Source organism: Podarcis erhardii (assembly GCF_964252035.2).
Source record: "Podarcis erhardii genome assembly, chromosome: 16".
In the NCBI taxonomy this organism is placed as follows: domain Eukaryota; kingdom Metazoa; phylum Chordata; class Lepidosauria; order Squamata; family Lacertidae; genus Podarcis; species Podarcis erhardii.
In genome coordinates, this window is record NC_138514.1 from 17500464 (window position 1) to 17527010 (window position 26547).

The 26547-nt window shown below is 44.4% G+C and overlaps 1 protein-coding gene and 2 long non-coding RNA genes across 4 annotated transcripts; 2 read left to right on the forward strand and 1 right to left on the reverse strand.

Moving 5' to 3' along the window:
* The first annotated feature begins 391 nt into the window (after window positions 1-391).
* LOC309331159 lies at window positions 392-11557 on the forward strand. Its single transcript, XR_014151736.1, has 2 exons — window positions 392-4117; window positions 11049-11557. It is a non-coding gene; the product is annotated as an uncharacterized lncRNA (long non-coding RNA).
* LAYN (layilin) lies at window positions 9444-26258 on the reverse strand. Of its 2 annotated transcripts, XM_081843157.1 has the most exons (9): window positions 26081-26258; window positions 22263-22286; window positions 20362-20656; window positions 16657-16814; window positions 14094-14135; window positions 13566-13652; window positions 13218-13320; window positions 11088-12481; window positions 9444-9831 (listed from the first exon to the last, which is right to left on the reverse strand). In XM_081843157.1, the coding sequence occupies exons 1-8, from the start codon at window positions 26190-26192 to the stop codon at window positions 12121-12123; spliced, it is 1182 nt and encodes a 393-aa protein (XP_081699283.1). In that variant the 5' UTR covers window positions 26193-26258; the 3' UTR covers window positions 9444-9831; window positions 11088-12120. The 2 variants fall into 2 exon arrangements, with proteins under 2 accessions (XP_081699283.1, XP_081699284.1); XM_081843158.1 differs by lacking the exon at window positions 22263-22286.
* On the forward strand, window positions 16761-22565 carry LOC309331166. Its single transcript, XR_014151742.1, has 3 exons — window positions 16761-16839; window positions 20557-20709; window positions 21939-22565. It is a non-coding gene; the product is annotated as an uncharacterized lncRNA (long non-coding RNA).
* Window positions 26259-26547: the final 289 nt, after the last annotated feature.

Genomic DNA, 26547 nt, shown 5'->3' on the forward strand with positions numbered 1-26547 from the left:
CCGGCTCCGCGCGTCACGGCGCGCGTCATCGGAGAGGGAGGGGCGCGCGTCGCCGCGGCAACCGGAGCCAACCGCGGGCGAATGTTCCAACGGCCATCTCCTCTCCCACCCGCCACCGCTCTCTATCCTCCCGCCGCGCGCGCGCGCGCCAATTCCCAGTTCAGGGGGCCGTTCCCGCCAATTGGAGGGGGAGGGGGGAAATCCCCATCAACCCCCGCGCGATACTTGAGGGGCTTTCCTGCCACCTCCACCCCTTTTTGCCTTCCCGTTTGTGGGGCTGCGCGAGGTGTTATCTTAACATTATCTTAACATTATCGCCTCTCTCAAACTGTGCCTTCGCACCGAGCACCCCTCGCTGTTGCCAAAATCATGAGGAGAGGGGGGGGGGGGCAGGCGCTCTTTTTTTGACATTGATAACCTCTCTCCCCAGTTCCCTCTCGAGTCCGTCCTGCGAGGGACCGTTTTGCTTCGCCAGCCACGTCATTTTACCACACGTTCACTTTCTGCCACAGAAAACGCGGTTTGCCTCGCGTTTTACCTCACGTTGTGTGACATAATGTTGCTGCACGCATTTTGCACCTGATGCGTGTGGTCACCATCTCCCTCGCCGCTTGGCACAATGGGAGGGCAAATTGTGTGACGTGAAAGATTAGTTTCGTTGTTCCCTTTCAATACCGAAATGTTCGAATGTGGTGAGCTTCATAACATCAGAAGAGCCTCCTTGGATCAAGCTAATGGCCTGCCTGATAAATGTGCCCAATGTACTTTTATGGACACATTTTGGTGCATATCCATTCTACAGAGGGAGAAGATTCTTTCTCTTCTACTGTTTCCCTCACAGTGAGATGCTTCAGTATACACTAATGAAGTTGGAAACTTTGTTTTGTCCTGGTTAAGATTTTCGGGTCATCAGGAAAGCTTGTGAATGGGATTCAACTGCATACTGGCAAATTCAGATTGTACAGTGAAAGTGATTCGGTAAACTGCACACACACACCCATCAGCCTTTTTGCAGCAAGGAAAGTGATTTTAAAACTGGAAAGTGGGACACTAATTACTAGCCTTGATGACATGTAACCTTGCAAACATAGGAATGGGTGCCCAATAAACTGGGTTGGGTATTGTATATAATCTTGCAAACTTAGTGCAAACAAAACCGGACAAATACTCATTAGGCAGATTGTTTGGAAGTGATCCGTCTGCTTCCATTAAATGGGAATAATAAATAATGCACACAGTGAGCTGTTTTTTTTTGGTGGTTTTTTTTTTTTTTGCGAACTATGTGCTGGGTAATCCTGGGTTTCCTTGGAAACATAGATTCCTATATGAGAACTCAAAACTTGCATTTTGTGATATTTTAGTTGAAGGTGCTGCCCTAAGAATGAATTTTAGATTTCCCCCCTCTTAATAAGATCACTCATGGAAGACAACCTTTCCCAATTGCTGAAGTTGTGGGGGGGGGGGTTAATGGTAAAGCCCAACAGGCTGAGGACCAGTGCCCCATATACTGTGTGTGCCCTAGAACCTTCTTCACAACTCTGCAACAAAACCACAGACCAACATCCTAATCTAAAACAAAATTGCAGACTTGAGGGACAATAGTTACACCTTAGGAAATGCTTCCTGCATCTATATTGTATTTATACTAAAACGTAAATACCAATCAGTGGGGCCATGGCATTATGGAAAAGGAGAAGGAGCAGAAGAGAGATTGTCTGCTTCTGACGCTGAAATATATAACTCTGGTGATATCGCTGACATAGGTCAAAGAGATGATTGCCTAACAAAACCAGTCTCCAAGGTGCCACCGTGTCTTTTATCTTCTGTCTTGATCCTATAATTCCCCCAATTTACTCCTGGCAGCCTATGTGGACTCCAAACTTACTTGGATGATTGCAAAACCATTCCTAATTATAAGGCAAAAATGAGCTAGCACTGGTTTGGAAGAGATTAGGACAGTCTGGGCATGAGAGGATATTGAGTAATGGAGTTATTTCTGCCTTTTAATCCAAAATAAGTAGCTAAAAAGATACTTATTTTGTTCCTGCTTTGTTTTAAATCTTAATAACTGTGCAGCACTTACTTTGATTATTGATTTATCATACCCATAATTGTTGAACTAGATGGGAGGGTGGTAGATGAACAATGGTATGGTAGCTACTAGCCAGTGCCACCCAAACAGAAAGAGTTGAAGGGTATTTTTGAGCCTGAGTTTTTTTAGTTAATATGGAGAAAAGACAGATTCTAGCATAATCCTGTTTCTGGAGATAGAACTAGTATGAGCCAGAGGGCAGACTATATTTTTTGTGGATCCTACAACAATAAATTTAAGTTACTTGGTTTTAACGTGCTTTGGGATGCCTAATTATGTACAGAACCAGGCTACAGTTTGTGTAGCTGATTTTTTTAGCCCCCGTTTCCATAGTAGAAATCATAGTGGTCTATCTTGTGTGACGGTTGTGAGGAGAAAATCTAAATAACTAATAGCTACTATCAACAGCTTTAGTTCTCATGTTTTTACCCATGTCTGACTTCAAATTCTTATTTAATCTATCCACGGTCATTACTGCAGGATGTTAAAAGCCTATAATTAATTTGCAAGTGTCGATTTGTTTACATATCTACAACTATGAGCCCTGGACACTAAGAGCAGCAACAAAAACCAACCGGTCAGATAGCAGCTGGAAGTTTTATGTGGGGCAAACTTCAGGTGATGTCCACCTCTGCAACCTTCGTGCTACAATTAACCCTTCTGTAAAGGGCTATTTCAGAGGGGACTTGGCACACAAGATTCTCTGTTCTGTACACCGCGATGCCTATGGTCTACCTCCACAGCTGGAGGCAGTATGCCTATGAAAGTCAGTTGTTATGGGGAAAGCACTGTTGTACTGAGGTCCTTCTTGCGGGTTTCCCATAGGTATATGGTTGGCCACTGAGAACACAATGTTAAGCCGTAAGTTTGATCCAGCAAGCTGTTCTTACACTATATGGATATATGATTATACATTATAAAAATCTGAATGAATTATAAATTTAGTGTGACATTCTAAGGCATCACAAAGCTGAGCAGGTGAAAGGATTTATGGATCTAGTTGTAAAATAAGTCCCTCTACATCAAATTTTAAGCTGAACATTGCCCTGTTTTTTTGGTTTTGCTCTTCTCCTTGCCGTCTGGGCACTCCTCCCACCCTTGGTTCAGTGCTCCCAGTTTTGGCAGTTCTTGTGACCTGTGATATTTGCCAGAGCTTCTGGCTTTTCTGCTTAACTTCAAGTTTCCCTGATGATTAAACTGACAACTGTTTTAACCCCAGCAAAAGATGTGCTCCCAAGCTAGTCTGCTTCTGAATACAGTCAAATTAACCACTTTCTGGACTCTGGTGCTCAGTAGCCATCCAGTCCAAAGGTTTGGAAGCAAGTATGGTGCCACAACCAGTTCTGGTGTGTTAGTTGTACTATACAATTGGCCAATGACAGATTCCAAACCACCACTGTCTCCCATGGATTGCCAAGACTTTACCAGAATAGCCCCTCTTTGGTTTTCTTCTCAGGGTTGAAAACTGCAAGACAAAAAAATGCACATAATGTACAGGTAAAAGAAACCAGAGCTGATATGCCTCAGCCGTCTCCTAAATTCCACCATACAACTCGAATAATGTTACAGCTGGTTGCCTGTTGTCTCTGTTGGGTTTTTTTTGTTTTGTTTTGCATATTGAAGAACTTTCATTTTCACTAAGCCTTTTGAGTCTGTATCTGTATTGGATTTCAAACTGTTTTCTTGTTAATCGCTTCAGGATGTTTCATGGGAAGCAACAAACAAAAAGGCAGACAGACATCTCAGGGAGTTTTTGTACATGATGCCCATGTTGTAATGGAATCAAAGTGGAGCTCTCTTCTGCCCACTCTTCCCTTAAACATGTGGGCTCAGATAATTTTTCATCTGGGCATTTCTGTCAGTACTTATTTTATATGGCTAACATTTGCTTTACTGCCTTCTAGATTTATCAATTCTGAAAAGTTCCGGTGGATGAATGGAAGCTGCTGAATGGAATTAGTCAGCCATCCACCTTCAGAGATGGCTGATCTAAGCAAGAGCAAGCTAAGAATAGTGCCTCTCATGGTATGAAATGGTACCAGATGCTGTACTCTGTTCTTAAACCCATTCATTATCCCTCCTTGCTGTAGTGTTTCATTCATTCACCTGTAATTATTCTCTCATGCTATGAAAGTGACAGAAAAGTTCCTTTAGTAGATTGTCCCCAAACTCAGCTTTTTATGCAATTGTAATACATGCACAACCGCCTTCCCCAAACATCTCCTGTAGATGTGGTGGACCTAGCTAGCTGGGTCCGATGGGATTTATAATCTCAAACACCCAGAACCGGAGGGCACCAGGTTGGAGAAACCTTCGGTGCACATTTTTAGAACTGATGTCCTTTTATTGGCAGCTAAATCAGCAATAAAAATAGCGGAGCCAACTTTAGCAGGCTGGATGAAATGTTTTTAATGGGTGTGCCCTTTTGTGACAGTGGGGAGGCACAGCTGAGGAAACAGGAAAGATCAAATGATACTTGCAACAACTTTTTCATGGGAGACAGAAAAGGGCCTCCTTTCCACGGGAGTTCTTAATCCCATATAGAATTTACATTTTGCAAACACAGTTCTGCTGCTCAGAACCCTTCACCAGTCAAGTGTGTGGCCTACACTACAGAATGCTCAGGACATTAGTCTCAACTATGCCAAATCTGAAACAAAGGTGCCCTCTAGTGGTGCACATTTTTTCCTCTTCATACATTATTTTTCTAGTTCTTAGGGCTGAGCATAAATGACCTCCCATAATTCTCCACTCTTATTTGCAGGCAGCAGATTTGGGAGTGGGGGGCATTTTGTGGAATGCACATGCACACCGAAATTCTACAGTTCAGAGGCAGAAAAAGAAGAAGAAAAAACTCCAAATTTTTATCATAATAACATCCTCATAAATTTCTGCTCCAATCTACTTGGTATGCAGCCTTCAAATAACAAAAATAATACAAGCATGAAAAAGTTGTTTTAAAAGAAGCCTTGAGTACCCAACAATTCCTACACAGATTTTAAAAAACAGACACTGCAGCTGCTATACTTGCAGGTTTCTGATATATACTGTATTTGCATTTGAAGCATACATGCCACCTGCACCTGGCTTCTAAAATGCTATCTGTTGCAGAGCCCAATTCCTCTCCCTCTCTTGCTCCCATCTCCATGCTTCTAGCCCTGATGTTCCTTATGCCCAGACTAGTCTTGCCTCCTCTGCAATCTCCCTCTTCCTATCTGCTTTCAGTACCTACTTTCCCCCCTTGGATCCTTTCCTAGACTATCCTACCCTTACCTACTCTATAGATACTGGGCTCTCCCAAGCCTATCCAAACAATATAAAACTCTTTCCACCATCACTACCATAGATCACCATACTGTCATTCTACAGTAGGTCTTTGATATTCAAGAAAGTGGTTAATGTAACAAGTTGTTGTTGTTGGTTTTTTAATTAAAAAAAATACAAGTGCTTATAAAAACTGCAGATGGTAGTGCTTGCAGATGGCAAGCACTACCTTAAAAGAGGCATCCCCCCTTTTCTCTCGCATGCCTCCTATGCGTGCAATATCTGAAAACAAATTATGTTTCTTGCTTCAGAAATATTGACTTTCCCCTATGTAGATTTAATCAACAATTTTATCAACTGATGTATGAAATGGAACTCAGGGCAGGGCTATGAGGACCAGTGGCGTAGCGTGGGGGGTGCAGGGGGGGCCGGCCGCACCGGGCGCAACATCTGGGGGTTAGGGAAATCCACGAGTTAGGGGGCGCAAATCCACGGGTTAGGGGGCGCAAATTACTTGCCTTGCCCCGGGTGCTGATAACCCACGCTACGCCACTGATGAGGACAGACTTCCTTGCTTCACACAGAATTATATGGGCAACATAAGTGGGTAGCAACCTGATACACAGTTGGGCATTTAATTAGTGTAACTATGAAATTCAGGAATAGCCATGGACATAGATAATGGGGGGGGGCAGGGGGCATTTGCCCCCACCCATAATCAAGTAAATCAATAAAAATACTAAACTAACTGAGGTTCTGCCCCCTCCTAACATAAAGCCTACCCCCCCAACCATAAATCCTGGCCATGCCCATGGTAATAGCATTTGCAAGGCTGTTCATCTGTGCCAAAAAAAATCTCTGGAAAAGCAACTTGTGGTGAAGCCACCAAAGAATCTGTGTGTGAAATAGCTAATTTGACCCTTGTGCACAGGCAGCATGTGACCCAAGCCGTCTAAAAATGCTGCCATCCCACTTTGAGAGTGAATAAGACACACAAAGGTTGGGGCCATGGCTTTCCCCAGCACAGCTCTCGTTTCCTGTTTTCCTAAACCAGTAACAGATGATGCTGGACCAGCTAAAAAAGAAAAGTTGAGAATGATTAAAACCTTTTTTAAAAAGCAAAAAAGCAAATGCATCTGACTTGCTCATGAAATGTAGTTAAAAATTGGGGGAACAGCCAACGGCTATCACTCCACCAGCTAACACTTCCCTGGCAAAGACTGCTTAGCTTTGTTCAGGCTGCTTGTTGTTATTTATCTGGCGTTGAACTCCCTATGCAAATGGCCATAGTTTTCCAGAGAATTTTGAGCCTTGCAGGACTTAGCCAGCAGGCATTTCTCAAGGACTGCTAGCTAGGAAGGAAGGAGTCACAGAATAATGCTGACCAACTGACAGGCAAAGGCCAGTAGAAACGTAAAAAGGACTACAATGGTTGAAAAATGCTAGGATTCCTTTCCAGAAAACTGGCTGCCTGAAGTGTTTATACTGGCAAAGCAAAATCATAGCAGTATTCACTTTTATGGTTGTTTCCTTCCCATGCCACACACATTCGTCTCAAGGCTTCTTTTCATTCTTTAACTTCCTGGTAGCTTCTGGGTATTGATTTTAATTTTATCTTGTGGTTTAGCTACTTTTGATGCAAAATAAGTAGAACCCCAAGCATCATATTAACAATGCCAGTTTCTAATGAGGGTTCAGTCACTTTGTAAGCATTACATGGCTGCTGATTTCATGAAATGAATAAGATGGGAGGTGGGCAATTATTTATTTTCAGAGAAGCAGGGGGGGGGGCTATCCAAACTAAATAGCAGACTGTGATCTTAGGTCTGCTATAGCTCCACAGATGTGCACTGTGCATTTCCTATATCCACCCTCAGGCATGTTTTGATGCCTGTTTCACAGCTGTCAACTTTCCCCCTTTTTTTAAAGGGAAAACCCCTTATTCCAAATAGGATTCCTTGCAAGAAAAGGGGAAAGTTGACAGCTATGGCCTGTTTACATTGCAATGTAGAAATTTCCTGTGATATGAGAAACTAACCTTGGTATCCCCAAAGCCATAACTTGCAAATAAAGAAATGCTAGTGAGATTGATTAACTTTTTAAAAATAGGAATAAAAATTGAAATGCATCTAACTTCTTAATGAAAAAGGTACCTTTAGCACAGCAATTGGGAAACCAAGTAAGAGGCATCACTCAACTAACTACCACTTCCTTGGTGCAACTTGGCAACTGTTGCCTACCACTGTTTTGACTGTTGCTCATGGGCAGCAATCGGGCATTATTGTTGCCTTTTCTTTTAAGCAACACATGGCTGATTCCCACATGCATGCTCATCCCTTGCTCATCAAGGCACGACTTGCATGTAGGACTGAATCATCACAGATCAAACACAATGCACTTAAGTAGAGGAATTTCACACATTCAGCAATGTGTGCCGACTAATTCAATGGTGGTCAGGAGGACTCAGCCCACTAAAGTAGATGCTGTGCACATGTTTAGTAACCCTGGCCATCTTAATAGCATGGAGTTATAGTCCAGCAAACAGTTCACCAGCAAAACATGTGTATTCCTTGATAAACAACATATAAGGTTGCATTCAGACATGCACAAGAGAAACTTGACAGCAGTGCAATAATACCCATGTCCAGGATAACAGGAAAAGTAACTGAAAATACAATGAAGGTTTGTGGCTGTTTGTACACTAAGGTTTGTATATTAAAAGTTACTAGAGTTTTGTCAATATGAAATTTGGAAGGTGCCCAAGGCTATCTCGATACCAATTCCAGGATCCTACTATCCTACATTCCAGCTGGAATCATCTGGAGAGGGAATTTCCACTATAGGGGATTCTCATTCATATGTGGGTTAATGGATTGTGCGTATTCAATTGCTCCTTTTCTATCCATTAAGTGCAGGAAGCAACTTCTCTGTTTGAGCCATTCACATAACATGGTTGCCAGTTCTCACATGTCTGGAAATCACGCGGTGAGAATAAGCCTTTGTGGCAAAGGTCAAATTCCATGACAGCAATTTTGTGCTGAATTGCACATAGAGGAAAAAATATGCTCTGAACACCCTGCATGTCACACAAAGTAATACACTCTGGTAAGGAGTCTCTATAAACACCCATTTCCTTACGCCCGAACCACAAGGTTCCAAGTGGCCTAGCCTGCTTTCTAGCTACTCAAGCAAGACCTCATGTCTTTTTGGCTAATCTTTGCCTCAGTGTCAAATTTGATGTTACTTTTTCCCCGCGGTTAGCATCCACATCATTTTTAGGTTAAAAAAAATTAATACTTGGCGCAACCCCCCTTTTTTTAATAACTGGATATGAATGTGGGAAGTGAGGTTTAACCCTTTCACGTAATCCCCCAAATCCCCTGTGTGCTAGATTAGAAGAAGAAAAAGCTCTGTTGGTCTCTGCTTTTCAGCCCCTTTTCTCCGCCCTTTCTTTCCTCCACCCCTTGTGTTCTCTGCCTCTTGAAGAGAAGAATCCCATCAAAATTGATCTTTATTTTCATCACAAAAGTTGGTCTGTTTGTGGGGATTCTATTGTCTTTAGTGCCATTCTTCCAAGTTAGAATGTTCACAAACATTCCATGACATCACAGCAACTCAGCCACCCACAGCCAGAGGCTTCAGACATCCACATGCATACAACCCAACACCACCACAAAATCTCTTATCACCTTACAATGTAATAAAAAAAAATTTGTGGCCTCATATGGTAACACTGTTCCACTCAGTACATGATAACAGACTGCTGCTATTACTAAGTATCTTTTCTGTCACATGTCAAATAAAACAAAACAAACAAAAATGTCGGTCTTATTCCAATTCACAGCTTCTTCCTTGGAGCAGAAAACTGGAGGAGTTGTAGCACTCAGGTTAAAAACTGCAGGCCTCAACTAAACATGTCAACAAATAATGCATTGATTGTTTGGTTTGGACATTTCCAGGAATTACAGCATGGAATTCAATAAGACTACTTTTGACACCACTGTACAAACATAGCCCCAGTCACTTTGTTACTTTTTCCAGTGTGGGTCTCTCATCACCTGAGGCAGAAACTCACTGAAACGTGGAGGAAAGGATCCCAGGGAGCTTTATTACATTTCCTGAAACCGACATCTTCTTCAGTCCCTCATTTAGTATTGTGCTTCCAAAAACAGATATCAGGCCCTTTCTTGACACTGGAGGAAGTCTTGTCAGTCTTGGCTCATTTAGAGGTCAAAGTTTAAAAATTCCACTTAAGGATGAATGGTTAAAAAAAATCAAAATCAAAGTATAATGTATTTGATATCCGATGACAAAGGAGGAATTTCATTTGTTTCCCTCTGTCTTAGGACTGATGGTAGAAAATCAGGATTAGATGCTGCTTCCGGAAAACTGTAGCACATGAAGATTTGCTTTCAGTTATTTCCATCACTTGTGTATGTCCTGTTGCTAGACTTAAAAATCTTTTCAAAATTGTACTGTAAAACACAAAAGGAACAAGAAATAGTATTATGAAAAAGAGGCTAAAGGCATGTAGAGACTTACTTTCCATCTTCCCTGCTCAGGAAATCACATTCTGCACACACAAAAATTGAATTTGGAAGTTCTTGTGAAGTTCATGTCACGCTTACATTGCAATTGTGCATTCAACAAATTTATAAATATGTAACAGATAAACCAGACTTGTAAATAGCCACAAACCTGTCTATTGATTTCTATGCAAAAGTATATAAATGGGATAAGCATCCTCCCATGGATATGAATGGGATCAAAAATGTTTCTTGGCCAAATTATGTTGCATGCATGGATAGGTGAGCTAGTAATTTTTTTGTGTGCTTTGGTATTTTTTGTGGACATTCACAAGGCTGGGTAGAATATAAGAGTTAATGATATTAGGCTCAAACCGTACATGACATTAATCACCCATGTAGCAGAGAAAGTGGGCACAGCAGTTCTTCTGTCTCTTCCATTATACTAGAACTCAGGGTCATCTAATTATTAAACTGATTAGCTGTCAGTTCAGGACTGAAAAGAGAAAGTGCTGCTTTGCATAATACATAATTGCTAACTTCACTAGATTTGCTGCCATAATATCTAGTGATGTCCACTGAGTTAGACTTTTTTTTTAAAAGGGCCTTAAAATAGGATTAATCAAATTCATCAAAGAGGTCTAAAAATGCCCATTATTGAAGCTGGCTATATAGAATTGATGTTCAGAGGCACTATCACATGTTACCTTAAGTCCTATTTCAAGTTTTCAGGCGGAAGAGTCTGCACTGATGTAGCCAAATGGCATAATCCAAGCACAAAGTTTGGAGTAGTCCTGAGATTTGTAGCAGTATGAACAGCAGCAACAAAAACCCTAATGTTGGGGAGGGGACATTCCTCCACATGATCAGCATTGTGTTAGTTTGAAATGGATACATGTATGTTTGCTCCTGGGAGGAAAATAGCAGCTGTTGGGGTGGGAAAATTTGGATTAAGAAAATAGTGGCAGGGAAGGGTTAAGTCTTCATCTCCCAGTGCCATCACCCTGATCTGAATCCCTCCCCCTTCCTAAAAAAACAACAACACAAAACCATTAGGACATCCAACCACAGATCTCCAGGTGTCACTACTAGCCTCTCAAATGTGCACTGATGCATTGGCTTCTACCATAACAGATTTATACAGAATGTGTTATTATGTGTTTCAGACTGGTGGTATTTTTCTACTCCCCATTACATTCACTAACCTTGCACAGTAATCTCATCTGCATCAGGACTTCTAGGGGTGTAGCTGTGCTGGTCTTCCACACCCTTGCCGGCAGCAGAAAGCATAAAAGAGGTAATAATGTAACAGTAGCTGGCCACCTATTTCCTCCAAAATTAAGTGACCAGTTTTTAATCTTTCCCTCAAGGCATATGAGCAAACCTGGCACAGAGGTCTATTGTACAGCAGCATATAAGTGCCTTCGTGGCTCTACAGATGCAGATGTGTCTATAAATTTTTGCTTTAGCAATCTTTCCAAAAAGAGGGGTTAGGGATTGTAGCCATTCCTATGGTGAACGCATTGCCTGCACAGATACTGCAAGTTCTTTATATTTAGGTTCTTAGAATGAGTCTTTTTGCTTAACGTGTTACATCCAGCATCCGAAACATATTGCTTTGTTGGTTTTTGATGTCATTTGATGTCCATGTCCTGTGTTGGGAGTCCTTGGGTATTAAGAAAGCTAATCAGTTGTTGCAAAAGTAGGCTGGGTGGATAAGAGCAAAGCACAATAGAGGAACAGCCCCCTCCTTGCTGGAAAACTGATGGCTTTCAGGATGACAAAAGATGGATACTAGGCAGCTGGTGAAAACTAGGTACTGATGGTCACCTGTGACACCTGTAGTATTTTTAGCCTGGAGCTGGAAAAACCATCACTGAATAACTCACAAGCTCCATCTGGGCTTAGGCAATTAGCTTAAAAGACAGGAGTTTTGATTTAAGTGCATGTTGTCACAAGACAGAAATACTGTCAAGTTGTAGATTATTAGGGAATGATGTCTGTCTGTCAAGGAATGGAAGCAAGATTGCACAAGGCCATTTTCCTTAGCTGAGTTAAGAGCTCTACATATATAAATTCCCTCACATTCCACTTTCAGAAAAAGGAAAACCTTTATCGTAAAAACGCAAACACTGCCAAATGCAGAAATCACATTCCTTTGCCTACAAGGCGTGCGTCCCTGTGTGCCAGAGCTAGTTCCAGCGTCCACTTAGCTCAATATCCAAAGCACTGTCTTCATTAATAGCCATAGATCTCATTTTCTACCCAGGCTGATTCTTTGCTTCGGCCCACTCGGTCATTGCACAGTTCGTATATGTCATTGGTGACAAATCCACTTTCAGTGCTGGCCAAAGTCACAAAGCCACTCTCTGAGGTGTTGACAGCCATATTGTCATAGTCCCCAGAAAGGTCATCAGGAGTATCTTCTCCAGGACGGGCCCGGAAAGAAGAGTTCTTAATGTCTGGTCTGGTCCTAGCGAGATCTGTTTCTGACTGTTTTCTGATTACATTGTATATCTCCAAACTGGGGCTGTTCTGTCTCTTGGGGGACAGCCAGGTATCCTGTTCCTTTGCATTCATCTCCATTTGCTCCCGTCTCCTTAGAAGGGAAATAAATAAAAAGGTATTAGCTTCCCTTTATCTTCCACTGGACCACAAAACACTTACTAAGAAACTAATCTAGTGGTTTTAGTGCAGAGAAAGTGTGTGTACACAAACACAAGTCTGTGGCCAAATAAAGGAAGAGAATAATTCAGGTATGGTCAGCTTTGTTTTAGTATGTAGTGGCACAATCCAATCTGAACTTAGCAGTAGCAGGAAAAAGAAAGGTAATAATAACTGCAGGCAAGAAATTAACTTCTTTTATCCAAAGGTAGAATTTTACCCTGGAAGCGCATACAAGCTAGCAACAGGAAGGACACCTAAAAGTGATAGCAGCAGATGTTTATGTATGCGCACATTTGTTAACTTAACATGCCCCCCTCTCAAAATAATATTTATTCATTAATTAAATCTATCTCCCACCCCTCCTCCCAGAGGAGCCCAGGGCAGCAAACATCAACACGTTAAAACAATACAATTTGGAACAGAATAAAAATGAACATATTTAAAGCATTTTAAAATAGCTTGAAAGCCACCAAAAACATTTCATTCCAGATGTGTGTAATAGTAATTTCCTTGAGCTTCTTACAGTCTGTTCACATCCCTCCGCTTCCATTACAACCCCACTCCCAGTTTTGTTCTACATTCATTCACACTGCCCCTTGGTGCTGATCAGATGCTGTCTATGACAGCGTATCATAAAGCCTCATGCTTTGCCCCGTATTGTGACTTGCCTCTTTGCATAAAGCCAAAAGCTGAAAATGGCTGTGATGACCACGAGGAGAAGCAGAACAGGAATGCTGGGGATTAAGAAGTAGGCAAGGCTCCAAACAGGCTCTGTTGAGGGAGAAAAGATACTCTAACTTTCAGTGGAAAAAATGAACAGGCATTACTTTTTCATGCAGTTATTATGCTCCAGGTTCTCTGTGCATAATTTCCCCTTTTTCATTTTAACTTTAGCAATGGGGGCAGGAAGAGAGGATATAATTAGCACAAGTCTCAGGGTGTTTTAACTACCTCTGCTGTTCTCCAGGAAATCAAATGCTGTATTACAGTCTGTGGTAATGAATGACCGTGCTTACCTTTTGCTTCTTTGAAAGTTTTATTGGTTGCAACTTCAGGAATGGGCTCTTCTGGGGATGTGGGTGTAAAGGTCTCTGTTGCATCTCCTAGGAAAGGAATCTGGCTATTACAACTCTCATAGCTGTCAACTTTCAGATTTGAAAATAAGAGATCAGCAGCCTCGAAAATAAGGGATCAGCAGCTTCACCTGTCCCGGGGACAGTCTACGGGATATCTAACAATCCGGGATAGCAGCGGGAAGCAGGGGGAAACAGCGCTGGAATAAGGGAATTTCCCGCAAAAAAAGGGAAGGTTGACAGCTATGCAACTTTACAGGAGAATGGCTTCATTGCACTGTACATTTTAAAGCAGTATCATGCCACTTTAAGCAGTCATAGCTTCTCCCAGAGAATCCTGGGAACTGTAGTTTGTTAAGGGAGTTGCAGACAGTTGTTAGGAGTTGACTGTTAAAACACTCTGGGAACTGTAGCTGTTATTTGGAACAGAATCTATACCATGCACTCAACTTTTACTGATGTGAAATTTACCTGCTTGAGAGGTATTAATTTCAGAGGCAGCTGTTGGCTTTTCTGCAAGGAAAAAAACATACAGACATACATTTTCTTTTGCATTTGGTCACCAGGAGAAACTTAATCCCACTCCCCCAATGTTTTGGCTTATCCATGGAAGTTCTTGGCACATTTGATGTTGTGTCCCAGCAGTTTAGTTAAGGAGACCATTTTTGGAAACGGCTTGCAACTATTCACTGAAACCATTTTCCCGTTTCCCTTGTCATTTCATTGCCTTCAGATTTTTTCAGTGCCCAATGGTGATACTTAAAAGTCTTAACCTCCATCCTCTCTAAGGGTGGCTCTCAAGAAGCTATGATTCCATACAATTCCCTTCTAGGTTTCTTGATGTTCCTATGAGCAACATCTTTAAGTATGTTGCCAGTGAATGCTAGAGGCACATTATTGTACTGCACATTGCAAACTCCATCAAAGCTGTGAGAACTAAGCCTCACAATACAGTACAGTGGTACCTTGGGTTACATACGCTTCAGGTTACAGACTCCGCTAACCCAGAAATAGTACCTCGGGTTAAGAACTTAGCTTCAGGATGAGAACAGAAATCGTGCTCTAGGGGCACGGTGGCAGCGGGAGGCCCTATTAGCTAAAGTGGTACCTCAGGTTAAGAACAGTTTCAGGTATTGAACGGACCTCCGGAATGAATTAAGTACTTAACCTGAGGTACCACTGTATCTTCTTCTGAAGAAGATACAGTGGAAACTGTTAAAAAAAACCAACTGGAAGAGGAAGGGGACACAGAGCATGAAGAAAGAGCTGTGAGTGGAGGGGAGCCTTTCCCCCTCCTTTAGACCCCCTGGGAAATGCATCAAACCTGCTGTACCTGGAACTGAGTGTGGAGAGTACAACTGAATGGCACACAGCTGTGGGCAGCCTGAAGAAGTGCCATCCACTTTGAGCCTGCCCATAAAAAGCAAGTCTAGAATGAGAGCCTAGGGTGATGTCCTCTGTTTCCAGGAACTCGTCTTCTTGTGAGACTTTTGTGGGGAGCTGAGAGTTTGTTTAGACCCTGGTTGAAAACCCTGAGGCTGAGAGGGAGGGTGTGTCAGAAGGGGACGACGACCTGATATTGATTTCTATATATTAGTAACTCTGTATTAATGTTACATTTTTATATGTACAGTGGTACCTCTGGTTAACAACTTAATTCGTTCCGGAGGTCCGTTCTTAACCTGAAACTGTTCTTAACCTGAAGCACCACTTTAGCTAATGGGGCCTCCCACTGCCACCGCCCTGCTGCCGCTGTGCGATTTCTGTTCTTATCCTGAAGCAAAGTTATTAACCTGAGGTACTATTTCTGCATTAGCGGAGTCTGTAACCTGAAGTGTCTGTAACCTGAGGTATCACTGTACCTGTAACTCTGAATTTTAGTAATATTTTGTTTAAGTTGTCTGTTGTTGCTTCTTTTTTGTATGCAGCTTAGAGATATTTTTAATATATTAAGCAGTATAGAAATTGAATAATCATTCAAGCAATAACCAAATATACACTGAGTTCAGAGACTGCCCCAGTCGCATTTCCCTTTTAATGCCTATTGCAGTGCTGAGAAAACTGACTATACGGAAGGATGCTGGATTTCTTCAAAACTGGAGAGACATCACAATATACAGATATATGTTATTAATCATTCTTGGTTCCAGTTCTTTCAGTTAAGGCCAAAGGACATAGGATGTTCATTCCACAACCGCAAAAGATAAAGTCCATAATAAGCAAGCTAACTCTTAAGACTCCATAACACAAGTAGACATTGCGTTTAATGACACATTCCCAGGCATTCATGTATCCCTTTGTGGCGTTTACCCTCCCATGTGTGTGACATCATACTGGGTTCATACATAGGGAAAGGGTTAACTAATTGTAAAATGACTAACCAATGGGAACCCAAGGGGCAGAGTTAACTGTGTCTAAGGTTTAAGCACAGAGAGAATTTGTTAAGAGGGGTTAGAGTGGTTGAGAAGACGGTCTGGAGTTAGACGAGGGAGGGAAGATAAGTCTGTGGGTTGGGCTAGTCTGGTGTGAGAGAGTGAGAGAATTTGTTAAGAGGAGTCGGTCTAACAGTTGAGATAATCAGTCAGAAGGTATTAGGAAGGTATAGGCCAGTAAAGAAACTAAAGTTAAGATATTATCTGAGAATATTATCTGACAAACCATAAACTTAATAATAATAATAATTTATTATTTATACCCCACCCATCTGGTTGGGTTTCCCCAGCCACTCTGGGTGGCTTCCACAGAGACCAAAAATACACTAAAATGTCACACATTAAAAACTTGTTAATGTTTGTAAAATAAACTTGTTTTTTTCGTTCACTTTTAACAATTGACTGAACCCAGTGTTTTACCAGAGAGTAACTGGTTGATGGCAGCGGGGAAGCGATCACAGTGGTGGCACAGGGATCAATAGACCGTTAAACGTCCGGGGACCCTGTGTGATCGCCACACCCTTCATTACTGGAAGTCTCCCACATCACAAATGACCAGCCCCTGAGCCGAACTGCACATCTCAGGATATGGACTCTGTTACCCTGGGGATATTTGCAGATGAAGTTGTTTTTCATGCTGCAGCTGTCATCATTCCACTGAAACATATATGGTCCCCCATCGCCTGCAGGTGCTGAGGGCTGGTGGTACATCACAACACAGACTTCACTTCCACAGGAGGGCTCATCTGCGTACCAGTTTCTGTGGAATCAAAGCAAAACATCAGGTGAATTGTTTCTCCTTGCCAGGAGTTCTCCCCATGAAGGGCATTTTGCAGAGCAGAGAAATACATGGAAGTAAACAAATTCACTCACAGCACCTTTTGACTTTGTACCTGCCCCTCTAGCTATTCACGTGAATGTGGAGGGGGCAGATGTCAGGGACAGCAAGGCTAGAAGCAGGAATCCATAGCTCTGTGCACAGCTGCCCCCCCTATGATGAGCTGGGGGAGGTTAATAATAATAATAATAATAATAATAATAATAATAATAATAATTTATTTGTACCCCGCCCATCTGGCTGGGTTTCCCCAGCCACTCTGGGCAGCTTCCAACAAAGATTAAAAGTACATTAAAATGTCACACATTAAAAACCTCCCTGAACAGGGCTGCCATCAAATGTCTTCTAAATGTCAGGTACAGTGGTACCTCGGGTTAAGTACTTAATTCGTTCTGGAGGTCTGTTCTTAACCTGAAACTGTTCTTAACCTGAAGCACCACTTTAGCTAATGGGGCCTCCTGCTGCTGCCGGAGCACGATTTCTGTTCTCAACCTGAGGCAAAGTTCTTAACCTGAAGCACTATTTCAGGTTTAGCGGAGTCTGTAACCTGAAGCGTATGTAACCCGAGGTACCACTGTAGTTGTTTATCTCTTTGACGTCTGATGGGAGGGCATTCCACAGGGCAGGTGCCACTACCAAGAAGGCCTTCTGCCTGGTTCCCTGTAGCTTTGCTTATTGCAATGAGGGAACCGCCAGAAGACCCTCGGCACTGGACCTCAGCATCCAGTCAATGGGGGTGGAGATGCTCCTTCAGGTATACTGGGCCGAGGCCATTTTCAGGTTGGAGTATCTCCCTAAACAGAAAAGGGATCCTGGGTGCTGGAGGAACTCCACTGACCCAGGCAAGCCATTGGCTGTCCTCAACAGGAAGTGCTATGGCAGCTTCCTGTTTAGGCTGGCAACATAGGAAGCTGACTTTTGGTCAGACTTTTAGTCTATCTTGCTCAGTATTTTAGTCTATCTTGCTCAGTATTGTCTACACTGACTGGCAGCAGCTTCCCAAGTTTGCAGGCAGGGGGTGCTCTGAGCTGGAAATGCCAGGAATTGAATCTGGGACCTTCTGCAAGCAAAGCAGATGCTCTACCAGTGGGCTATGCCCTTCTCCAGACCAATGGTTCATCTAGCTCTATGTTGTCTACACAGTGATTCGAAGTGGCTCTCCAAGGATTTTAAAAATGGGGTGTTCCAAGTCCTACCTGGAGATGCTAGGGATAAAACCAGGAACCTTCTTCATGCAAACCAAATCCTCTATCCTTCCACCTGATTGTCATTCAGGCAGGCAGCCTTGCTGTATTATTTTTGGCATCCATTAAAAACATTTTTGTTTAGACAAACCTATCTGGTTATGTAGAATGTTTGCAAGGTTTTAAGCTTACCACTGATGTTAATTATTATTTGTATGTTTTAAATAACTGTTTTTTCACTGACAGTGATATTATTTTATTCTTTTCGTAAGCCACTTTGAGGTCTTTTATTATCAAATGGTATATACATTTTATGAAGCAATACATAAATAATACCCCTGAATTACAGCCCATGGGATCTGTCTTGGCCATAAGCCTTCCCTGGCTGAACCCAGATATTGCATAGTGCTAACAGAGGATAGGCAAACGGATTCAGCCCCTTTCACAGTCCAAAGAAAGAATACTTGTGCAAGTTTTTTCCTTGCCATAATTCTTGTTATTGGTTATATCAGCAGGATACAAAGCTGGATGGGCCCCTGTTTGGTCACTGATGTTCTAGTACACAAATTTTATTGGTTGATGTTGGTCACATAGGATAAAGCCACAACTATGCCAGAAAGTAAAGGGTGTGGCAGCTGCTTGCACTCCTAGCATGGGCCTGAAGTCCCAGTTTGGTACTGTGAGCTGTGGGAAGGTTCTCTGGAAAGGTTAGCACCATTCCTACCAGGAAACCTGTTATGCAATAATAGGTTGAGCTCTTGACATCCTTGACACACAGGTGTACCTAAGCCAGTGTTTCCCAACCTTTTTTGGGCAAAGGCACACTTGTTTCATGAAAAAAATCTCGAGGCACACCACCATTAGAAAATGTTTAAAAAATTAACTCTGTGCCTATATTGACTATATATACAGTGGTGCCCCGCAAGACGAATGCCTCGCAAGACTGAAAACCCGCAAGACGAAAGGGTTTTCCGTTTTTTGAGGCACTTCGCAAGATGAATTTCCCTATGGGCTTGCTTCGCAAGAAGAAAGCCTATAGGGAAATCTCCAGGGACCTCTTTTAAATGCTGGCGGTGGGGAGCAAAGCCTTCCCCCCCCTCCGGCCTTCAGAAGAGGTCCAGGAAGGCCGGCGGGGGCCGAAAGGCTTTGCTCCCCACCGCCAGCATTTTAAAAGCAGTCCGGGATAGCAGGGAAGCGCTTCCCGCTATCCTGGACGGCTTTTGAAGGCAGGCGGGGGGAGCAAAGACTTTTGTTCCCCCGCCCGCCTTCAGAAGAGGTCCAGGACCTCTTCTGAAGGCTGGCGGGGGGTGAAAGTCTTTGCTCCCCCCGCCTGCCTTCCCGGGAGAGCGGAGAAACGCAGCGTGTTTCTCCGCTGTCCCGGACAGCTTTTGAAGGCAGGCAGAGGGGAGCAAAGACTTTCGCCCCCCGCCCGCATTCAGAAGAGGTCCAGGACCTCTTCTGAAGGCGGGCGGGGGGCAAAAGTCCTTGCTCCCCCCCTGCCTGCCTTCCCGGGAGAGCGGAGAAAAGCAGCGTGTTTCTCCGCTGTCCTGGACGGCTTTTGAAGGCAGGCGGGGGGAGCAAAGACTTTCGCCCCCCGCCCGCCTTCAGAAGAGGTCCAGGACCTCTTCTGAAGGCTGGCGGGGGGCAAAAGTCTTTGCTCCCCCTGCCTGCCTTCCCGGGAGAGCGTAGAAACGCAGCACGTTTCTCCTCTGTCCCGGACGGCTTTTGAAGGGGGGGAGCAAAGACTTTCCGCTCTCCCGGGAAGGCAGGCACGGGGGAGCAAAGACCTTTGCCCCCCGCCCGCCTTCAGAAGAGGCCCTGGACCTCTTCTGAAGGCGGGCGGGGGGTGAAAGTCTTTGCTCCCCTCTGCCTGCCTTCAAAAGCTGTCCGGGACAGCGGAGAAACACGCTGTGTTTCTCCGCTCTCCCGGGAAGGCAGGCAGGGGGGAGCAAAGAGGTCCTGGACCTCTTCTGAAGGCGGGCGGGGGGCAAAAGTCTAATTCTAATTTCAATGAGTGTGCCCTCCCACGGCACACCAGGCAACGTCTCGCGGCACACTAGTGTGCCGCGGAACACCGGTTGGGAAACACTGACCTAAGCCAGGAAAGCAAAACACAATTATGGCCAAAAGAAATTCTCTGTGGCTTTGAATTAAAACACCAATGCTTGTTCAAAAGGTAGAACTTATTTATCAATGGGTAGGAATCTCTGTTCAGAACACTTAATACTTTTGTTTGACTCGCTAACTTCATGAAGGAACTCATACTTCTGAACATGTGGACTTACCGAAACGTGGACAAACTTCCATCTGACCAAGAGTACAAGTTTGAGCATTCAGTGCTGTTGTCAGGATCTGATTCTCTCCTAAGCCCTATCCAGAAGTCGCCATCTGACGCTGAAAAGCTCCCAATCATCTTCTCAATCAGTTTCTGTTCTGACTGTGTTTCTATACTGACTAGGTCTCCTCCATCTCTCCTACAGGCCTGTAGAGCTTCTTTAAAGCCAACCCTGCGTACAACATTATGTAAGTAAACAATCTTGTAGCATGGGCGTTGGGTTCCTCCACGGCAAATGGCATGTCCTGAGGAAGACCAAAAAGAAAAAGAAAAACCATTAGCAAACCAGCAGGAAAAGGTAGCCAATACTTCTCCCATGATGAGTTTTGTGCTGCATGGAATTTCTCTCCATTAACTCACATTAGCACTCATAAAACTAACATGAACTGGAATTAAGAACACCTACTTGCATATTATGGCCAGTCTAACCACATTTCCTTTGACTGAAGTTGAGGAACACGCTGCTGTCTTATTTTGGCCAGATACAAAAATGAGTGCCTGCCAGCCATAATTCTGTTGGTATGTGTGCTCAGAAAGAACCCAAATTTTGTATTAGGTGAAAGCTTCTTATCACAAAAAATATTAACTAAACTAGTTCATATTAAGGCTCATTCAATCTCAGAATTTGTGTTATGAAATTTTCATACAGGCTGTAGCTCAATAGTAGAATTGTCATGGTCTGGCAGGATGCCGAGTGGTGGTGGGCACCAGCTGGGGAACCCCCAAGGGAAGAAGGCTCAGAGCCTGGGGATTGGTGGTGGGATGATGCTGAGTGGTCAGAGGGAAAAGAGGGAGCCGACTGGGAGTAGGAGGTGTCAGAAGCTGAAGGGGCAACAGGGTTTAGTGAGCAGGAAGAGACTGGGGCAGAGAGCAGTCCAGAATCAGAGGCAGAAGAGGAGGCTGGAGAGGAAGGGGACCAAGAGGCAGAGATGAAGCTGGCTGCTGAAGAAGCCAGGGGGTCTCCCCTTCCTCCTGTGGCCAGTGCCCCCCCCCGGTCTTCCAGAACCAGAAGAGGTATGAAGTGAGAGGAGCAAATACACACAAGGCATCGAAGTCTCAGATCGTTTGGGGGATGACTTAGGGAGATGTTTGGAACTGCCTTACTTGGGCAAGATCTACTGGGGAGAGTTGCAATACTCACTAGGTCTGGCCTCCTGAGCTGTTTTGTTTCTTTGAATAAAGAGAGTTAACTTCACTGACACTGTGTGAGTTATTGCGGACCTGCTCCTGAAAACCGCCCTGACAAGAATTCATGCAGAAGGTTCAATCCCCAGCATCTCCAGGTAGGACTGCAAAAGACTCTTGTTTGAAACCCTGAAGTGCCATTGGCAATGTATGTGGACAATACTGAGCGAGGCGAACTGATGGTCTGGCTCTTTATAAAGCTGCTTCCTATAAACCTATATCATCAGCCAATCTCTGCCTCGTGAATTTCACAATGTGACTTTTATATATAAAGATAGGGAACGCAATGACCACATCCCAGTAAATCATTTTAATTAGTATTTTATGTCCACATTTATCCAGTGCAGAGTCAAGTGTTCTGTTTTAAGAAGCCAACCATGGAACATGTATTTCAGGACAGGATGTTATAAACCCCTATGATGCAAAGTGGTGTTTCATTTTGAGAGAGATCCTTGTGTTTCCATTCATCCTTAAATGTACAAAACAAAAGTTTACAGCACTCCATTCCAAGGTCCTTAATACAGCACAGTAATTCGACTGCGTGGGATTCCAATGTCTTAACTGCAGGTGGCATACAAGTTAAAATGCTGAGCACAGCAAAAACAGTCTAGTCACCATCGGTATTCTGACCAATATGCATCTCTGATGAAACACAAAATACGTTACCTCTCTGAAGAATCAGATCCGCAGCTGGGAGGCAATGGGAAGAAGAGAAAAAGCACATCACTTATAAAATTGGCAATGACCAGGACTGCAGAATATCCAGCCCTTAAGAGTGGGCTGCTTTGAGGTGGCTAAAGTTTTTGCAACAACCTGGCAATTGTCTGCATTTTATCAGCAAAATTTGAAGTTATTTTTAGCCAAGGCAGGAATGCAATGCAGTTGATTGCAGGCCGGGCACTGCTACAAGTCAACTTGTCCAACCAGTGATCTCACTCTACTGCATACTAGAGATGAGTCCATGAAACTAAATGTTAGGCATTTTTAGTGCAGAGGCTGAAGTTCAAATCCCTCCTTAGAGCTGCTTCACATCTTGCACAGCGGCTAGATCACACTGGTGTTCAGTGCAACACAAACTGCAAATGTGGAGGGCAGATGGGTGCTCCAAAACAAGTAGTGGATATGCACCAGAGATCCATGGCTGATCATAGCTCTTTGAGCAAGTCCCTGAACGTTTAGGAAAGCATGTCTGCCCGTCAGGTGTTTCATATCTGCTGCAAAACACACTAGCAAACACCTTATTAATGACTCAGACAAATAATATGAAATACCGGTAGTTATGCAAAACAGCAGCATAGTTTAATACAGTGATGGGAGGCCTGAGTTCGAATCCCATTGTAACCAAGGCCTTGCATAGCTCCCTCTCCCCCACCAATCTTCTGTAAAATGGGAACAATAATGTCGTGTCATCAAAGTTTTAGATGAGGATAACTAAGGCCTGCAAGTTGTTTTGCATGTGAAAAGTAATTAGTGGTAGAATAGCAAACATGTGGTAACCATCAATCACGTGGCAGTATATTAACGTACTAGTTTCACAATGAAATAATATGGCAATTGGGGTGGGGACAATAGCATGCCATGCACAAAGTTGCACACCTTCAATTACACACACAACACCCTGGCAGAAGTTGGTTTATGAGTTTTCCAAGACACATTAAATTGGAGCACATGTGGGACTGATTCTACATGCCAAAACCATAAAGTGTGTCCCCAATGGTAATACGAACTGGCTATGTATCTGGCCCTCATTAATGCAAAAGAAAAGAATGGTTGGAAATGCCTGCAGCATTAATAAAAGAAAAAGTAAAACAGGTACCTTTTAAAATCCAAATACTTGTTCAGGTAATTGAGTAATTTTATTATGCATTATTGTACGACTGAGATGTGTATTTTGTTTTTGTTTTACATTGCTTACATGATTCTGCAGCAGCCTAGAACAGATAGGAGCACTTATAGCTGTGGGGGTGAAGGAACAAGCAAATCCAGACAAAGCAGGCCTGACTAGTACAGAACAAATGGAAATTCTTTGGCAGTATTTATTTTCAGACAGTCTCCACACTTAGAGTGGGGAAAGAGTTTATTTAAAGGGTCTTAAGAGGAAGGGGGAGAGAAACACACACACACACACACACACACACACTTCACATCACAACAGTATTTTAAGCATTCTCTTTTAATATATATATATAGATATATATATATATAGATATCTATATATATATATTAAGAGTATGCTTAAAATACTGTTGTGATGTGAAGTGGGCAGCCCACTGCACAATATTTCTAGCTGGCCTTGCCTGTGGAACCGCGATGGTTGTTGCCAAAAGATGTCTTGGTTTCTGAATGGCACTGGAGCTCTTAAACCTCCAGCTTAAAACCCAGTATAGGCTGTAGCTTAGCAATAGCTCATTTGCTCTGCATGCAGGTCCCTGGTTCAAGCCCTGGCACCTCCCAGCGGGGCTTAGAGAGCCCTATGTCTGAAACCCTGGAGAGCCACTGCCAGTCACTGTATAGAAATTACTGAACTGGATGGTCAGATTCAGTATAGGGCAGCTTCCTATGCCAGCTTTAGTAGTAAGGGGTTGGGGGGGGGAGCTATAGCGACTCAGTAGTGATAGATAAGCATTCTAAGCGAGCTCAGAAGCATTTCTACTCGATGGGAACAGCTGGAGCTCAGTGGTACACTGCCTGGTTTGCAGTTTCAGTCACCAGCATCTCCAGTTCACAGGACCAGTTTTAAACAAGGACAACACCTTCCTGCAACTGTGGAAATCTGCTACCAGTCGGAGCTAACAAACAATATAGGCTAGATGGACCAATAGCCTGACTCACTAGAAGGCAGCATCATATAAACAATATCCATTTTGCACAATGACACCATCAGGGTGGGACGCTGGGGCGGATCAGCAGAATGATCAGGAAAGGCCCCAGCTGAAGCCAGACTGGCTAACCACCTTTTGAAGTAAGTGAAGCAATGCCATCTAAAGAGAGGTGCCCCATAAGTCTATTCTGCCCAGAGTTTCAAATGACTGAACTTAACCACTGCTTTTGGACGGGAGCTCAGGTGAAGAAGAGTGTACAACACCACCCTCTGCAGCTCACAAAGATTCTCAGGAGCAGACCACCAGCTAAAACAGACACCACGGGGCCAGCTTATTTCACAGAATTGTAGAGTTAGAAAGGACCCTGAGGATCATTGTACTTCAACCCCCTGCAATGCAGGAATATGCAGCTGTCCCGTACGGGGATCGAACCTGCAACCTTGGCATTATCACCATCGTAGTATAACCAACTGAGCTACCGGGCTTGATACAGTGAAAGCAGCTTCATATCATTTCTTCCAGCACTGATCCCCAGAACTGAAACCAGGGTCCTGGGCATCTGACTCATGTTAAGTCTCCCTAAGATTTAAGGGTGCCCGGTTGAGAGAGATCTGTGAAGCTGGCAGCCCATCTCTTTCCCCCTCCCACCATGCCAAAGCAGCAAAGCATCTGCCATAGTGCCTTCCCTGTTGGGGCAGCTCCATTCTGCACCCCCACTTCTGCTGTGTCCGGAGCTTTAGCAGCCCAGAGCAGAGCCTGGAAGGGATCCCAGCTTCTCCGCTGCAGAGACATACAGGGTCTCCGCGACACTTGGGTGTTGAAACGCACACAACTTTTTGCAGAAAGCTCTACCATCGCCCCCCTCCCCTTCCGCGAAAGAAAACCCCTGTCTCATTTAGTCCACGCACAATCCAGTAGGCTGCTGGAGATGAGGCCACCCATATCAGCTGGGTCGTCTCTGGGGTGCCATCAACATTTTTCTGGGCGCAGTCCTGCACACAACTTTGGCAGCGCACAGCCCCTGGCTTTCGATGGGATGGAGACTGCCAAACCACACAGCCAGGACTGCATACTTTGGTTGCCTCCCTGCCTCTAGAAACAGATACTAAAACTGGCCGGCCGCTGGTCCCGCTTTTCTCATGCAGAAGGACCCCCCACCACCCTCCATTTCTGGGAAGGGAAAGCTCTGCACCTTCACAACCGGCCTGCTTCTCGTTGCTGCAGCAGCAGCATTTTTGTGTGCGCATTAATAAAAGTGCCATGGGGGGGTTAGCCCCCACCCTGGGCACCGCTGAAGCTGCTCTTTCACCCACTGTTCTCTCTCCAACACAGAATCTTGTCCCTACCCCAGTTTGCATCACTTTCCTCATCCATAGGCAGGTTTCTCAGTCGGGGCTCATTCCAATGATTTAATGCCCCCCTCCAAATCCAGGGATAAGTACCCAACCCAATGCGCTCCCCGTTCCAGAAAGCGGAGACGCAGCTCCAGATCGTCCCCCCTTAACTTTTGCATTTGCTTTCAGTTCCCGGGTGTGGTTGCTTACCCCCCACCCGCTGCAAAACAGGAGGGGACCAGCCCAAGACCCCCGCGATTGCCTCTCTCCCCAGCCAACTCGGGACCGGGACTGATGCATCCGCTTGCCCAGCCCAGCAGGCACTCACCGCTGAGCAGCCGCGTCCCCTGCCCGCCCGCCGCCCCGCAGAAGGCAGCCAGTAGCAGCAGCAGCAAGTTGCTCCCCGCGGCGGCTCCTCCGCCGCGTCCCCGGAGCCGCATGTCGCGCGGCTGCACTGGCAGCAGCAGCAGCGCAAGGGCAGCAGCGCGAGCTCCGGGCGAGTTTCTTGCAGCAGCCAAGGCGGCGGCGGTGGGGCGGCAGCAGAGCCGGCTCCGCCTCCGGGCCAGGGGCCAGCCGAGGGGAGGGACGCTGGAGAGCCCGGCGGGTGGGGTGGGGAGGCTCTGCGCGGACACTGGCACTCACTCTCTCGACATGCCTGCCGAGAGGGGTCGAGAGATGCTTCGGTAGCCAAAGCGGAGCTTAGTGCCAAACTGATGCATGGGAAGAAGCTGCGGAAGTTGTGGGTTTTGGGGGGAGGTGGGGGGAGCATTCATAAGACACACAGAATGCGAAGTT

Bases quoted from the DNA above. Each gene is read 5' to 3' on its own strand.
- LAYN (XM_081843157.1), bottom strand. From the start codon at position 26,192: ATGCGGCTCCGGGGACGCGGCGGAGGAGCCGCCGCGGGGAGCAACTTG. The intron at 16,815-20,361 runs GTAAGTCCACAT...TTGATTCCACAG, and splicing joins GGAAGTTTGTCCACGTTTCG to AAACTGGTACGCAGATGAGC. The intron at 12,482-13,217 runs GCAAGTCACAAT...TTCCCTTCTAAG, and splicing joins TTTTGGCTTTATGCAAAGAG to GAGACGGGAGCAAATGGAGA.